The 18,236-nt window shown below is 35.8% G+C and overlaps 1 protein-coding gene across 8 annotated transcripts in view; it reads right to left on the reverse strand.

Moving 5' to 3' along the window:
- The window catches only part of GAS2 (growth arrest specific 2), a 92,839-nt gene that overhangs the window by 23,039 nt on the left and 51,564 nt on the right, over window positions 1-18,236 (reverse strand). For all 8 annotated transcript variants that reach the window (XM_080593108.1, XM_080593103.1, XM_080593107.1 and 5 more), the window contains one exon: window positions 15,281-15,388. In XM_080593108.1, the coding sequence (XP_080449234.1) occupies window positions 15,281-15,388 (108 nt within the window). The remainder of the gene's footprint in view (window positions 1-15,280; window positions 15,389-18,236) is intronic.

Below are 18,236 nucleotides of genomic sequence, written 5' to 3' on the forward strand. Positions count from 1 at the left end.
CAGGGACCTGAACAAATCGCTCTCATGTTCTAACCTGTACAAGTCTGAATCAGAGTTTCTGTCTTTCAACCAGGCATATTTTTTCAGCTGACTGTCTAACTACAAGTCAAACTGAGCTGAAATCAGTCTCATCTAGTTTGATGTATAGTATTTTTTTTAAATTGTTTTGACACAAGATAATACAGTTTACGTGGATATGAAACTGGCAAGGTTTGGTAAATTTGGGTGATAAAAGAGAAAATTCTGATGTTTCTGTTCTCTTCATGCCTGCTTTGCACATTTGATATTAACTTTGTGCCTAACCCTCACTTTTCCATGGGAAGGATCCAGGAAAAATCATGGTAATACTATCACTTTTGTTCTGCAGAATTCCAAGTTTATCTTTGGAATGCGTTCTAAGACAGTTTACTGTACAATGTTTTTGTTGCACTCGTGAGTGGCTGACCAGGGGCCAAGCCTGATATCCATTTAAGTGCTGAAAGTGCTACCAAAAAAAAAGCCACTTCCTTGGTGTAGAAGTAAAGATAAAGAACTAATGGGGTCAAGGGGAGAAGCAATCAGACAAACGGCATACACATTTTTCATGCAGTGCACTATTCTTTGGAATATTTAACGATTTTAGGACTCCGATAACTCTCTTGACACAGGAATGAATTATCTAAATTTAGCATTAGTAATATAATTTAGCTTAGTTTTGATAGACGCCAGCTGTAACCTGACGGGACTTATATTTAGTCACATGGAAATCCCCTGTTGTATATATTCTAGCATGTTGGATCTCTTTGCACTCATCGGTTTTATATCTTTCCGCAAATACCAGAAGAAAGATCTTTTTAGGTTCTGGCAAAGATCTTGGAATGGGAAAATGTATTAGTTGCCAAAAAGGTACTGATTATTGTAACAGAGTATCCTGGAGTTTCTATCCTTTTCCTTTTAATATATAAACTTGATTCTGATTTAGAGCTGACTCTCCTGACAGAGGTGTTTTCCTCTGTGCTAATTTGTGCACAGCTTGACTTTGAGTAACTCCATTGTCTTACAGTACATAAGCCCCTTTTCAGGTACTCAGAAGCACAAACAATTTTTTTTTTTTCATCATTTACTCCTGTGTTGCAGGAGATAGAGTGGGCAAACAGAGGGAGAAAGAAACAGCATTCTATTGCATGCATGCTTTTTAACCATGATTTCTCTGGGTAGCAACATATCTTCCTACCAAACAAAATAAATACCTTCAGACAAATCTAGTATGCCCTTATTTCCTTGCATACTTGATCCTGACATTCCATTTCCTTCAGGTAAGTACTTTTTGTTTAATAGATCAGCATAATTGTTTTTTTTTCCACATTATTATGTGAATTATTATTATATATTTCACAAATTATTTCACAGTCTAAACATAGGTAAGGCTAGCTACAAATTGCATAACTGCAACTACTGTTCTGGAGGTCTGAAAAATCTTAGTTCAGTCTATAGGTCTGTTAAATTTTGAAAGTCTTACTGTATCTTAGTATGGCCCACTAGTCCACTCAGAAAACAAATTAGTATAAAACTGTGTATAATCTAAGCATCAAGCGTGACTGTTCTTGACTTCTTGAAAGCATGTACTGAAATTCTACAAACGTAACTTGTTAAAATTAAACATTGCAAGTGAATTAGTGCTTCCTTTCAAATGAAATATTATATGCCAAATTCTTCAAGTCCAGATTCCTGAAAGAAATACATTGCCACTGCGTGACAATTTAGATGGTGACTAAGATCATTCCATGTGTACTGTGGAATTTGATGCATCCATGTAGTAGCAATGAACTCATATCATTCAAGCTCTATCTCATATCTGCTTGAAAACACATCACATTGGCATCTTACAAACAAAAAAAAAATCAGGTCATATTTCAAGGGTGCTATTTGTGAGAAGTCAGTTTCCAAATTGGCACTGGGCAGATGAATTTCTACCAATTTCTTGCGTACAGATCTTTGTTTTCACAGTGTCCCTCATACATACTATTTTAATTGATTTTTTTCACTATAATGTATACGTTCTGCAAAACAGTTTGGCTAGATTTGGAAATAGCACATAGACAATAAATATTTGCAATTCAGTGCCAAAACCCAGAATAATTAATCAACTTCCCTTTTTACATTTGCAACATCTAAAAGGCACAGCTATCCCTTTTAATTCTCCCTGGGCGTCTAACAAAGACTTAGATAATATACACCCCAAAATGGTATGAAAAGCAGACTGAATATCACTAACTTGAATAGTTTAAAAATATCTAAAAATATCTCTATTACCAAAGTGATAGAGAAAAATAATAATCGAAATATGAGATTTCATAGATTGCTGTTTAAGGTGGGGATTTGGCAGCGTTAGCTGCCATACTCAGATCAGTCAATATATTTAATTTATCCTTGGGGTTCAACTCCAAAGAAGATGCTGACCACCCTAGGTGGAGTAGTAAAAGCTGGACTCAACTTACTTGAAGCCACAGACATTCTGTGGACCAGTTAGGGCAGTAAGTATGCCTTTGGGATGGGTAAAGAGCATTTCTCAGAATGGAAATATCTATCAACTTGGCAGATTGGGGATTGACTAATAAATAAATAAATAAATAAATTTACGGTAAACATTGGAAAAGGACTGATGAATCTGAAGCATCAAGAAAAATCAGGGGAGTATTTCTAGATTTGAACTTGTCTTCTTTACCTTACAAAGTTCAAAACTGAACCTGTAGGCCTACAGACTTCGCCACCACCAAAGCACAGCATGGAATGGAAACATATGATCACCCAGCTGACACAGGAATTAAACCTGGAAGAACATATAAGCATGCACATTGTAAATGAAGCTGCAGTCTAACATGCAATTCCGGCTCAGTGTCTGCCTTATACTTTGATCTGAACTGCAGTAATTGCTCAGTTTGTTATTAGGTTAACCTTGAAAATATAAAGTAATTGTTAGGATAAGACTGTTAGTTTTAATTTCTATATGGTGATAAATAACCCCAAACAGAAAACTTAGATAGAGACAAAGTTACAGAGGTCTTTCCATTAGACTAGCACCCATAATGCTAAGCATCAGTTCTGAGAAATTCTTCCCACATCATTTGCAGCACAAAACAGCTTCCAGGCAGGTAGTATGAATTTTTAACAGCTAAGAAACATGAATGAGCTCCTCTTATGAAAATGATAGTGTAAAAATTAAGGATTTCTATTATTTTAAACCAACATCATCTCTCATCATCAGTATAGTCTTATTTCTATATTGGATTTTTTACTTCATTACTAGCAAAATGGGGATATTATGTAACAATTCCTGAAGTATTAAATGTCAATATATTAATCTTCACTAGAATCTGCAAAAAATTACTTGATGGCTTTAAGCCAAATAGAGCCAGACTCTTGGCTTCACAGAAGAATTCACTGACAAACATCTTATGCAGATATAACTACATTGCCAGACCTGGATCAAATACTTGATCTCCACATTTCCTACAGCAAATATTTCATACCACTGACACCCTTTTACACAGTATAAAGCTTTGAGCTTGAAGGTATCTCATCTGGCTTAACCCTCAGGCCAGCTTTTTGGACAAAATTGAAACCACAGTAGAGAAAAGACAGAGTTGAAGAAGCATATTCAAGCCTAGTCAGTACGTTATGGACATTTTGCAATGCTTTTCACTAACTGAAACAAGGGACATTGAATGAAAGGTCTTTCCCCTATTATTCTACGCATACTCAAGTGCTCTTAACCTACCAGCAAGTTTACTCATCGTTTCTAGCCTTCCTATACTGATAAGATTTTTTCAACCTCTGAGAACCAACCTAACTCTACAGAGAGAATTTTTTTTTCAAAACACTGTTTGCAAGGGAAATACCTAAGTCATGACTAAATAATTAAATTACATCAGATCAAGAACAAAACAAAATCAATGGACACCTAAGCCCTCTTTTCTGTTACTTTTTCTTAATTGGAAAATGCGTTCTACAGTTAGGCCAGTAACACGGTATCCCTATATAAGGTATCTACACTACACCTGAATCTTTAAGGTAATAAAACACAAATATCAATATATGCAGACCAAGCTTTCATTGACTCCTTCACAAATAAGGGCTTATACTCAGAATTGTCTTATGTAGGACTTTCTACAGGATATTTTAAAAATACTATATTTGATTTAAAGAAAAACAAACAAACAAAAAAAACCACACACAACAAAAACACTACCACCAGGAACAGACCAAAGAGCGAAAGAAGGGAGACTCAAGAACAATGTACACTTTCACTACGAAAATGCCATGATATCATTCTTTGGCTTGCTAATATATATACTTGGAGAGACTGAGGGGGCTGGGGGGGAGGGGGCAGGAACAGAAACAGGGTTCTTTGTGTCTTTATGAAATGCCAAATGACTCCTTCTCCCTCTTGCCCCTCAGTAAATCATAGGGAAGCAGTTAAGTAACATGAACCAAGAAATTAGCACAAACAGCGTAGTCATTTCTGAAAAACTGGCTTCACTAAAATGCCAGGCTGTCATTTTACCTGATTTATGTGACTTTGGTTAGAAGAATTCTAAACACCACTGTAATTTTAAACCTTAGACACACCAGCATATTGATGATATTTAAAATAAATACTTTTTGCAAAGAAGGCTTTTTAGGCCAGCATTCTCCTTACACTCCTTGTAATAGACTCCTGTGTTTTAACACATATACAGAGAAGAAATCACAATAGTAACTATTGCTTGACACTACAGGGGGGATTTCTGGTTTGGAGTTTATTTTCAGGCATTAATTTTACTTCCCATGTGCAGATCTTATTGGCCTCCATCTTGCCAAAAGAGAAATACCAGTTAGGTTGACTTCCAATGTCTTCCACTGAAAGCATTATGTTACAGCAGGACAGTAACAGCATGATAAAAATGTGTGTCTAAAAAAATATATTTTAAACAGAAATTTTTACTAGGTCATCTTCTAGTGCAACATGTAAAATAACGTGAATGGAAGGGGGATAAGGCAACTGCCTGTTACTAAGAGGAAAGGCCTCAGCCACACTCCGGCCTGCTTGCAGAGGCAGATGGTAGGCCTTGGTAGCACACCTGAGCCACTTGCACCACACACATCTACTTAAAACTATTGCTGCTCTAATGGAAAGTTTCCAAACCGTGTCTGGGATCAAGGCTGAAATTCAGATGTGTAGAGATCAATACCTTTGCTTGGGATCACCTCTGGTACCTCTGTCAGACCAAACAAAAATAAAAATCAGGGAAAGGGAAGGTTTCAGACTGGGGCCTGTTAGGGTTGAACACAGATGAGGTAGAAAATAGTTCCATTACGCAGGCAATTGAACAAAAAAAGTTACTTCCTTTATATTTAGAAAGTCTTTGAGATCGTTAAATCTTCCTTTAAATGAGATAGCAATTTGTTATGCTTATGCATTTGACAAATAGTTATAAATGAGTCTCTTTATAGGGAAATACTTGCTCTCAAGTTCACATGAATGTTTTTATATTTAAGATGATCACATGTTTAAGATTATATGAGAAAAGCCAGACTGTCAAAGGCTTTGTGTAGTAAATACATGAGAGGAAGCAGCCCCCCCCCTCTTTTTTTTCTTATACTGTAATGTGATATAATTTATAATAAGATCTGCATGCAAATTGAAAATAAATAAATAAATAAATAAACATATATATAAAAGGACAATGTTCTCAGATTTCTAAGTACAAATAGGGTTTCATCTAGTTGTGTACACAAAAGGCCTGCTTTTGACAGCAAACGGGATCTAGACAGACCGAAGCACTTGCCAATAGGCAAAGGCATGACATTCAACAAAGGAATCGCATGTGCTTATCTAAATGGAGTGTTCGTAAAGTCTAAGTAAAAAATTCAGCATCTGTTGCCATGACTGAATTAGTAACTTGATCAAATACTACAATTTTAATGATTTTTTTTTTTAATTATAAGTTAAATCACAGAATCACTTCAGTTGGAAAACACCTTCAAGATCATAAAGTCCAACCTTCAAACTCATTTCTGGCTTATTGAAAACAAGACATGCTATCACACTTCAAAGCAGTCAATCAAATGATGCTGATTTATGACTTGACTTGAGGAACAGTCTTCAGATATAATTGTACCTTTTTTTCTTTTTTTTTTTTAATATGAGATCTACAGAGTTTACTAATCTTAGCCAAAGAAAACATTTACTGTATTTAATACAGCACCAGATGCTTCTTGTTTTGCTGCCTTTCAAAAATTAATGACAAAAAAAAAAATAGAAGAGATGATCCCAAATTTCCATTAAAGAGTTAACAACCTTTTTTTTTTTAAAAAAAAAAAATCTTTTAGATAATTTTTACACAGACTAGGTCTCAATGCAATGAGACCACAAAACAAGATGAAGATGGAAAAAAAAAAAAAGGTTATTAGTTAAAGAAATTTGTGTATTTGCCTTTTCACTCCCCATTCATAACGTATTGGAAAACTTGTTTTCATATGCATATATAACTCAATAATATTGTTCATTTTTGCAAGACAGTCAGGAAAAAGCACTTCTGGATCTATGTAAAAAAATATTAAAAAAAAAAGTTGTTTTCAGGAAAGGTGAAATAATGGCACTGGGTACATATTTTAATATCCAAATAATCCATATCCAAATTTAGCTCCAAATTCCACCTTTGGAGAAGTGAGAATTTTTATCCTTTGGCTTCTATGGGCTGTGACTGACTTCAGTGTTTGTCTACCAGCTTATGTCTGTCTCCTTAAGTTGTCACTTTGTTTTGTAGCATTGGCAATAATTAATAAAGACTTCATAACGATGAAAGGGCAGTAATTATAGTATTTTTAATGTTCCATTGCTAAAAGAGTAAAGCTATTTAGAAAATAACTTCAGTGAGAATTTGTTAATTGATGTACAAAGTATACAAATGGATTTTGAGTCAAAAATGCTACTTCTAGTATCAAGAAAAAAAAAATCAAAAACACAGAAAATAAAGTTAGGCTCAAATGTTGGCCATGGTTAAGCACTTCCAGTTTCTCTTGATTTGAACAGGAGCCACAGAAGCATAATTTCGGTCCCTTGTGAACTGGGGTAGCCATTTGCTGCAACTATTTCCATTTCTGGCATAAAAAGAGGTTGCACGTTCAAGCAGAGAGTAAGACATAAGATTTAGAATCATAGAATCATAGAATATCCCGAGTTGGAAGGGACCCGTAAGGATCATCAAGTCCAACTCCTGGCACCCCACAGGTCTGTCCAAAAGTTTAGACCATGTGACTAAGTGCACAGGCCAAACACTTCTTAAATTCAGACAGGCTTGGTGCAGTGACTGCTTCCCTGGGGAGCCTGTTCCAGTGTGCAACCACACTTCTTCTCGGTGAAGAACCTCTTCCTGAAGTCCAGCCTAAACTTCCCCTGCCTCAGCTTAACACCATTCACACGGGTCCTATCACTGGTGTCTACGGAGAATAGGTCCCCTGCCCCTCTACTCCCACTCACAAGGAAGCTGTAGACTCCGATGAGGTCCCCCCTCAGCCTCCTCTTCTCCAGGCTGAACAGGCCCAGTGACCTCAGCCGCTCCTCATATGTCTTCCCCTCTAGGCCCTTCACCATCTTTGCAGGCCTCCTCTGGACACTCTCCAACAGTTTCACGTCCTTTTTGTACTGTGGTGCCCAGCACTGCACACAGTACTCGAGGTGAGGCCGCACCAGCGCAGAGCAGAGCAGGGCAATCACTTCCCTTGACCTACTAGCGATGCCGTGCTTGATGCACCCCAGGATACGGCTGGCCCTCCTGGCTGCCAGGGCACACTGCTGGCTCATATTCAGCTTGTCGTCAACCACAACCCCCAGACCCCTCTCTGCGGGGCTGCTCTCCAGCATCTCGTCGCCCAGTCTGCACGTATAGCCAGGGTTGCCCCGTCCCAGGTGCAGGACCCGGCACTTGATTTTGTTAAACTTCATGGGGTTTGTTAAACTTCATGTGGTTAGTCCAGTGTCTGACAGTTACCCAGGGAGAACTAAGACCTACATTTTAATATGTTAATGTATTTTGATCATAAACTTTATGCTTAGCACAAACAGCTTGAATAGGAAATTTGTCATCATATAAGAACAAATATTATATATTTATAATCATATAATTATATTTATATATTTATAATCAAATTTGCAGGCAGATGCCCTCAGTCTCTTTCCTTAATTTCCTTTTACTGTGAGCAAGATTTACCACAGTTTTTTGAAATATTAAATTAAGTTTATTAAGTTAATTAGTAAATATTAATACTGTTCTAAACTATTAACTGCAAATTACATTTCAAATGAAAATATTAATTTTTAATGACATAAAATCTAAAAATCTGTTCTTAAGGAGAATTGTTCATTCTATGCAAACAGTATTATTACAATTGCATATATAAAATAGACATACTATATTTATCATGAGACTTTCATAGCCTTTGGCTTCTAGATAGGTTAATAAATAATTCAAGGACGTGACTATTATGGGTAAACGAAAGGCACCACAAAGGTTTATTCTTGATAAATACTTTTTTTAGGTTTTGAAAAAAGACTCAATTCCCATTGATCCATGCATTTGCAGCTCAAGTTGTTTTAAGTGTTTGAACATAACATCTTCAGACAGAATCTTAGGAAATAGCATCATTAAAAACAAAAAACTTCCCCCAAAATTTAAACTAAAAGAAAAATGTGAAATAGACAATGTATTTTTAAAAATTTTAGTCCAAGAAACATGTAATATAAAAAGCCATGTAATTCTGTAAATTGATTTACAATCCAGTTAATAAATGTAATAGAAATAGAGAAGTACTGTGTGTTCCTCACCATTAGAAAAAATGCTGTAGTCATCAAACCTAGGTGACATGAATACAGCACTCAGATTCTAAGAACAATATTCACTTTTGAAGAGGGGGAGGTAAAAAAAAAAAAAGAAGAAAACGAAAACCGACACTCAGCATAGCCCCATGGTCATCATAGTCTCTTTAGTGGACATCTCACAACTTCTGTCAAAGCAAAAAAAAAAAAATACATCCAGATGGAATACTGGTCGAAAAACTAATTGGTATACAAGCCATATTCTCATTAAAATATGACATTTTATATTTCACTGTAGTGAAGAGCATTTGGACAAATATCATTTTCTACTTTTCTATTGGTCAGAATTAGAAGCAGCATAGAGGACAAATCCATTGAACACAGGGGACAAAATACTGCTGCCCATATGGTAAAAACTACTTGACATGTATCTTGCATGTTGCCACTGAGGTGTGACAGAACTTAACTTTAAACTAAAATTATAAATTTCATAAGGATTTGGCATTTATAAAACACAGTAAACACAAACCGTTTTTAGCAAGCAAGACAGGCTTTACCTACATTTGCAGTAAAAAATGTGAACTCTATTTTTTCCAGTAGAATTATTAGCATTTATACTCTGGATACCTGAGTCTGTTCCCATGATCTTGATTTAAAATACTGACGTGGCTCTAGTCCTATCTGATAAGAGATACAACAATTCAGATTGGACAGGAGCTCAGGAAGTCACCTAGTCTAACCCTCTGCTTAAAGCAGGGTCAGCTATAAGGTCAGATCAGGTAGCTTAGGGCTTTAACTAGTTGGCTTATAGAAAACACCATAGATGGTGACTGCACAACTCCCTTGGTCAACTTGTTTCCTGGCTTGACTATCCTCACGGGGGAAAAGTTTTTACTTCAATCAGAAGAAATTGATTGCAATGCAATACGCTTTTGTAATCAATAGCATTTCCTGTGTGAGTAAAACTTTGCCATTAAATGAATAATTTAAGCTGCACACAAAGCGATACTGGATGCAACAGGAGGAAAAAACATTCATTTCACACTGATAAGAGAATGGCAAAGTAAAAGAAATAAAAAAGCCTACGTAACATTTTTGTTAAACCATGGCCAGTACAATTCGATTTAAAACCATCATCCCTACTCAATATATAAAGGCTAGGTGGAAATCCCCATGAAAGCTTCAAGTTCCTTAAGAACATTACCCTAAAGCTAAAGAATACTGCAAGAGATAAAAAATGCACTTTTATGTCTGAATCCTACATGTTCAATGAGAATTTCTAATGAACTGTGCAGAAACTTTGGTTTACTGACACCACATAAGCCTCACTTATTTTCACTTCTCTAAATGGTAGCATAAGTTACGTTACAATATGCTGTAAAAGCATACTGTACACAATAGATACCTTAAAGATTCAGTTAATTTTTTAATTAGCATTGTCTACTACTTGTCTATAGCTATAGTGAAGAATATCAACTCTCACTCAGCTTGTAAATCATTGCAGCATAGTCCTATAAAAGTTAGATGTGCTTGCATTGACTGCATTAAATAGTGTTCACATTACAGTAATACAAGATCCTTTTTACTTCAGCAAGGGAAGGCAAAAGGTTTATACAAGAGCATAGAAAACTCGGTGCTAACCTCATTTAAGAGTAACGCTACAAATAGCTGCATCTCCAGTTCCAATATATCAGGATTACTAGCTTCCAGCGGTGAACACTAACTGCTGTCTCATCCTTAATGGAAAATGTATTGACAGCTGTTAAGTTCAAAATGGAATCTTACAAAAAGATTAATCTATGAAGCAGAAGCACAAGAAGTAAATAACTGAACAAAAGGGAAATACTTCCTCCTATTGCTTTCAATATAAACCTATGGATCGCAACCTGTAATTCTTAACAAAGAATTATAAAGAGTTTTTCATGTTGCAAAGTAATTTTTGTCTGTAAACTCATGGCTGAGTTGAGTAGCAGTCTATCTGTGCACTCAGATATGCAGATGGTGATCCAGTACCTTTTATATAAAAGGACAGTTGAGTCAGCAGAACATCTTCCCAAAAAGTGAAGGAAAATAGGAGAGGATTTATGTAATTTGCTCTATTTTTATATACTCAGCATTCTAGGGAGGAAAAAAAAACTGAAACAATGAGATCTATAACACTTCACATATTTATCTAGCTCAGTTACCCAGCTTTATTGAAAGTATTGAGAATTTTCTTATATAATTATTTCGTAACTAATTACTAATTAACAACTGAGAAGGTTGAAAGAATTCAGTGTTCACTTGCAAGAATAAGGATGAAACACAACAAATACTCAGGGAGGGTCAAGCTGTGGCATAGGAACTGGCACATGGTTTAAAAAAAAAAAAAGTCCACCCATCCACTGCGAGAACATCTCCAAACAAAACAGAAAAACAAAACAAAACAAAACACAAACAAACAAAACAACTTACATCTGGGTATAAATTAGGGCTGGACTTCAGACGTGACTTTCACAGCATCTCAAGCAGTTAACCTTGAGTTGACAATTAGTATGTTTGTCTAATAGCAGTAGAGGACTCGGATTCAAAGCTCAAAGAAGAGGCAAATGACTTTCACTGTCCTTGAAGTCCAGTGATCCTGATGAAGTCCTGATCCACCAATGCTTTTGACATCTTAAACACCACTGAAAGCTATCTGATATGGATAAAGCTCTAGGGAAGGAATTACTGTGCTAGAAAGATAAACTGTTGTGAAGATTAGAAGTGAGAGGGCCTTGGCAAAGCAGAAAAACTATTATAATCCTTCAAATAAGCAAGACAAAAGAGCCAAGTGCTGAAGAAATACCCAAACCCAAAAAGCACAGTTAGAGCTGTGAATATGAATTACTTATTTGGTCTGGAAAAGCAGGTGACTGAGTCTTGACAACTGTATAATCCATCTGCTTTCCATTTTTCCGTACTTAAGTGGTGTATTGTCTCTACCTGGATGTTTTGGAGTCAAGTGTGCTTACATGAGTGCGTTTTTCTCACTAAAAATGGGCAATAGAGGGGCAGAACACTGCCATGCTCTTTGCAGCCACCTGTGATCTTATATGCATTCACACATATTGATAGTGAGTCCCAAAAGAAAGCTTCTACATCGGTGCTATAGCAGGAAAATAATGCCTTTCATTTACTGGGATTTAGATTCAGATAGAACTAGTATCAAATTAAATGTTTCATTATTATCACAAGCAAATAACTGATATTAATGATTAAAAGAACAAGGTCAAAAAGTAAAAGCGCAATCACAAGTCAGGAAACATGACAGACTTGAAAGTGAGGACCCATTAGACCACCTAATCTGACTCCAGTTGCAGAGAAACAGTTTTTCATTCTGCAGAACCCAACGTTTTCAATTTTATTATGGGTGTGGATCAACAGTATACATCTTTGTGAGAGAAGCTTGCTAGCTTGCAGAAATCATACATCCTTATCCTTATACCACAAGATAGCTTGAAATACTTGCCACTGAAAGTCATAGTTAAAAAATAACCTTTTTTTATGACCTGACTGATATTTCTTAATAAAAAATTATGTATTAATGTAAATAACTCCTTTGCTGCCTTCTGCAAGAAATAAACAGTTGAAAATCTGTGACTCAGTTTTCCAATTTAAAAAGCATGCCTTTGTGCAACTGAAGTTTTCATGTCTTGTTATTCTTTATTTTTACAAACAGGCTTATTAATTCAATACTACTTTGTAAGATTAAGACTTGTACCCCAAACCACTTCGTGGCGTAATGGTAGGATCAAAGATTGAACAGACAAATAATTGATTGTGAAGCTTAGATACCATTTCCAAAGAGATATGGGCATCAACAGCAATAAATACAAGAACATAGTTACAAGGTACAGAAGTGTCCCATAAAAGGGAAAATGGACCTTTGCAACATAGATACTTAGCATCTTATTTTTGAGAACAATTACAACTTGAGCAAATTTTACACTAGTAGTTGAAACAATTGATGAAAAGCAGGATTTAGGACAAGGTTGGGCAGATAGTCATTTAAGAAATTCTTTCTGTAATTTTAGGCACCTGCAACAAAATGATCAAGGTAACTACAACGGTGAGACTCAAGTCTTCATACCAGTAAAGCATACTACTTGGATTTCAGCTGCTAAAACCAAGGAAACCACCAACTTACTGTGGCTGCAGATATGGCAGTTGCTTAAAATGTGCTTGGTGATCAACCATACTAGAAAAAGGTACTTCCATACTACAAAAGCCTGGAATGAAGGCCACAGGTTGAAAGTCTCCATGAAGGAAAGAGCGCTTGACTTTTCTCTGGGCTCTCCAGCACTGTCAGATCACAGAAACTCTGAACAATCCAGCACTAGAATAAGCCTCTATAGAAACCTGCTCCGTCAAAATCATATTAGTTATAAAGAACACTGCAGTTCTGCCTGAAGCTGACTAGCTGCACCATTCAGAAGTGATCATGTTCATCAGTTGGTACAGAATGATCTACAGAAGTTAGGAAAAACTGTCTCAGCTCAACTGTACCACTGGATTATAAACAAGTGGCGTGTATCTGGTTGTGTCACACTCTATACAGAACACAGAATGTAGGAGGTAGAAGGAACTATCTCAACAGCACCAGAACAAGGTGCCAAATATCAACAAAATTAGAAGTCAGCTATGCAACTCTAACGTGTTTTCTCATAAGGAAATGTCCAAAGGATTCCAAAGAGATGCTAATAAATCTACTCATGTACACAATAAAAATACGTAGAATGAAGAGTCAAAACTTACTGCGATCCAGTGGAGCGTTCCAAAGAGAGATCCAAACTAACCAAAACCCAGGACAAATGACTTCCAAAATCTACTAATATAAGCTTGTTCCCACTGAACTTCCTGGCAAGTTTCCACTGATATCAATGTTGTAGGAATGATCTTTAATACTGTATTTCAATGTCTAATCTATATTACTGTTATTTTTTGGCACAATTCTACTTTGGAATGTGGTAGCGTGATATGAAAAGGGTGTTTTGTTTGCAAACTTGGAACAAAATCTGAGTTGGACTAGATTACACAATGAAGAAGCCAGCGAAAGGGAATTTGACGCTCACCATTCTGGCAGAAAAAAAAAATGAGTTTATCAAAACTAGAAGATTTAAAATATTTTGATATTGTTATTTGAAATGAAAATTGAAGGGGAGAAAACAGAGGTGTTAAACTCTTCCAGATTACAGATTAGTTTGTTAATGAAACTACCTTCTTCAAAGTCATGTAAAGCCAGTACCCTAAAATACTGCAGAATTAAAAAGACGTCTCAGTGGCTATGAAACAGAAAAGCTATTAATCCTTTATGCTAGCATGTTAAATCTCAAACTATCTGTGACAAATCCTGTATTTCTTCTTCATTCTTAGCTATTACTGAATTAATTGGGAGTTTCCGTTTTCAGCACAGTATTTAAACATGTTCTCAACTTTATACACATGGGACAACCTAAACCCTTATCTAATTTTGACTTCAGTGTAAATTAAGCATACGTTTATGACATAGCAAGCACTCTGCTGTTTTGTTGAATCGGGAACTTGACTTCTACAGATGGGAAAGAGTCCTTCTGACTTTTGTTCTCAGAAGTACTAAATCCTCAGTTTTATCAGGTTGTAGTTTCACGTCTTTAGCAAAATAGGGATAACAGTTCTTTGACAGCAAGAGGTATCATTTGAACCAGTCTTTACCAAGGACAGCACATGTGAACAGAAAAATGGAAAGAAGCATAATATGAATCGGATTCTTTCCTCACTATCACAAAATCGTATGATGAGTATTTTCACATTATTAGCATGAGCATGCATACAGAAGATAAAGAGGATCAAAATTAAGTTTGACTAACATATTTGTGCTAAATTCAGCCAAACATTAATGCTAGGAAATATTTACATTTACAATTACATTCTGGTATCGGAGTTAATATGAAGTCTGAAATACATATGAAGTCTGAAATACAACACTGGGTTTGGAAATACCTGCTCATCACATGAAGTAATATGGACATTAATGTTTTGCTCCCCCTAGTTTAGCAATGTCTTAGTTGTGACTTGTTAATTCAAGGATCATGAAGTCTTTGATCCTTTTCTGGACCCATCAAATACTATCAGTCAATACAAAGTGGGGGAAAGGCTGTGATGATGAAGTAGGTGTTCTTTCAGACAGAAGTGGGAGGAAGTCATCTTCTCTGTAAGACTTCTGGTTGCCATTGATCAAAGACAGAGCAAATTCAATGACCTAGAATTAGAAGGACCTACCAAATGCTAATAATTCCATGAGTCAGTTAACCCACTGTATTTCTTTATTCAGCATCATAAAACTGAGTTGATGTTGGTTAAAACCAAAATATTTCCAAAGGGGAAGGTAGAAGACACTAGCAACTTGCTATAAAATAAAAAAAAAAAAAGAAATAAAACTTTTACCCTAATGAAGAGGATCTTTTCTCCAACTCTGTATCTTCCTTGTGAAAGGCGCTCCACACAGAATTTATTAGGGCATTTACAAGGTGGATCTTCAGAAATGTGTTTAACCTGATTAAAAAAAAAAAAGAAGTTATTAACAAAACCAGTTTAAAATAGCATCTGTGGCAAAACATTCAAGAGGACATTTACCATGACATGATAGCATTAATCTAAGTCTTCATTGCTGGTATTTTCCTCATTTTTCTTCATTTCCTTTTCACCTTTTCTTTTTTTTTTTTTTTTTAATAGTTTGGTCTTGATTTTATTTATTTGTTTTTGAGAAATACTATTTCACGTATCACTTCTTTAAAGGGAGCATTGTAAACCCTTCACTCAGATCTAAATTCTATTGAAGTTATTGAGAATTTCACATGAATTACGAATGAAAAAATCCTGAATGAGAATTCAGGATTAGGCCCTTCTTGCACTGATGTGAATGCCACTGTAATATTGTTTAAAAGATTCAGAACCTAAAAAGAGTTGCTTACTTCTTTGTAAACTGAGGAAAAATATCTGTGAATGCTTCCCTGTCTTTTCAGATCACTCACTGACCAAAAAGATCTAGAGTAACTTCTGAATACACTCAGCCTTAGGATGGCTATAGAAAGCGCTGCATAGATTCATGTGCACATTTAGATTGCGCGTGTATGTCTTTCAGGAGCTGCACCAAATTTAGCCGGACTCAAGAATCAGGAATCAGTCGCACGTTAGCCTTGAAATATAAGCTATGTGAAATCAATTAAATAAAATGTTAACATTATATATACACATGCACGCACGGTTCCTTATAAGCCTTATATATTAAAACAGATCTTGAATGTTGATTTTTAAAATTATTTCCATAATCCCAGACTGTGGTGCTTCCAATGTCAAGGAGGATTTTACAGCTGTGAAGGGGTAAAAATAGAGACAAGTGTCATAGTTCAACATAAAATTTGTACTGTTTAATTGAAGTCTACAAACACTTCGACAATTTGAGTTTAGCATCAAAATTTTGTAGATACATAGTCAGTATTTTATGGTGAATCAGCTCAACTGTCAAAGTACTAGTACAGTTGACAGACAAAACAAAGGTGTCATAATAATGCATTTTGCCTTCTAAATAAATACAATAAATATAGAAGCATTTTGACTTCTGGATAAAAGTTATCCGATACTTCCACTTCGCACTTTCAAATAGTGCACTTGTACCTTAATTAAAGGTGAGCAGAGAATATTCTGACATAGTCATGCCAAGATGCTCTTCAATATTGCTAACTACCCTTTGATGATCGCCAAGTTAGGGCATTATTGCAATTAAGGGTAATTTTAAGGGGCCTCAAGGCTGCTCTACTTCATCAATGCCAAACATGACTACATAGCCCCAGCAATAAGAGCTGAGAAAAGACAGATGAAAACAACCTTCCTGCTTTTTGTCAGCTACATCTGCTTGACTTCAGCCTCTTGTGAAAATGTGGCCCTGCATATGCTACCAGAGACATTAATATTTAGTGAAAGTTTATTTTGCACTCTTCAATGATCTGAAAGTAGCACAGCCATCAATGCTAAAAGAGATGTGGTTGAGAAACTTATTTGGCATTCCAATTGTACACAGGAACATCATTTTCGTACACTGCAGTTTTCTTTGATGGAAGCTGACCTAGTATGTGGGTGTCAAACAATGCAAAATGCTGAAGGAACCTCCTAGAGGTTTTCTCCACTTCAAATAATATTACAAAGACCTTTTGAAATCCAGATTGTCTATCAAGGCCTTGTAAAAGCAGTCTGAAGACTGGGAAATAATCTGCTCAGAACAGCTAAGAAATGAACATCTTAAACTTTTTTAAGAAAAAAAAAAAAAACAAAAACGGGTAAAGCTATGGCAATATAAGAGGTATTTTAGTTATCTTGAATAACTTAAAAAAATACTTGTGAAGCAAACCAAAGTTTTTCAAATATGCTTTTAAGAGAAAGTCATAGAATGTTAAACAAACTGGAAAGAAATTAAACATTAACCAAAATTATTCTTTCTATACTGGACCGGTGAACAAAAGTGCTTTTGAAACCAGCCCTCATTACCAACGTGAAGGCCATCTAATAATGTCTGAAGTTCTTCAGTCTTGTTATCTCAGTAACTTCATTACCTTGCAGAATAGTTTTACTAAGTACTTTTTTTGTTTGTTTGTTTGTTTGCCTTTAAAAATAGGGCATTATATTTTTGTGAAAAATATTGCATTTAAAAATTACACTTAGGAAAGGGATTCTGTGTATTTGACACAAAAAGTGTTTCTTAACTATTAGATGTTTTGTCCTCAGTTTCAATGTACAATCACTGCATTATTTTAAGACCAGTTATTCCAGTGATTCTTATGAACAAATGCTGAGTGTTAGCCTCCATTTTCTAGAGAATCAAATTATTTAGATAGTCAGCTGCAATAGGAATAATATCAGTGAAGCAAGGAGCCGATGACTTAAATCCAGGGTAGGTTTCTGAGGGTGGAAAAGGTGCATTCCTATATCTCTTGAAATGTAGTAGCGTCCTCTAAACACTATCCCCATCCTTTTGACAACGGCCCTCTGAATGCTGCTCGATAATCAGGGATTCCTGACATAATATCCTATCACAGTTATCACCTCTGAAGATGGTCTTGAAATTTCCATCTGAAAATGGATAAGGTGAAATATGCCTTAATTACTACATCTACCAGGGATAATCTATGCAAGCAAAAATACAGCATAGTTGGACCTAACAGGTTCAAGGCTGTTTTGAGCTGTGTAAGCAAAATAGAGCCGTATTAGAGCTGTGAAGAATGAAAGCCAACAGATTTATACCAGTGTAAAACAGCGGATAATTAGACCTTCGCTGCTGATCCTCCTGTTGAGGCTTCCATTACCTTACGATCCCAAAGGATACAGCAGTATTATTGAGTGGAATTTG

Source organism: Anser brachyrhynchus, assembly GCF_964034855.1.
Source record: "Anser brachyrhynchus genome assembly, chromosome: 5".
Classification (NCBI taxonomy): domain Eukaryota; kingdom Metazoa; phylum Chordata; class Aves; order Anseriformes; family Anatidae; genus Anser; species Anser brachyrhynchus.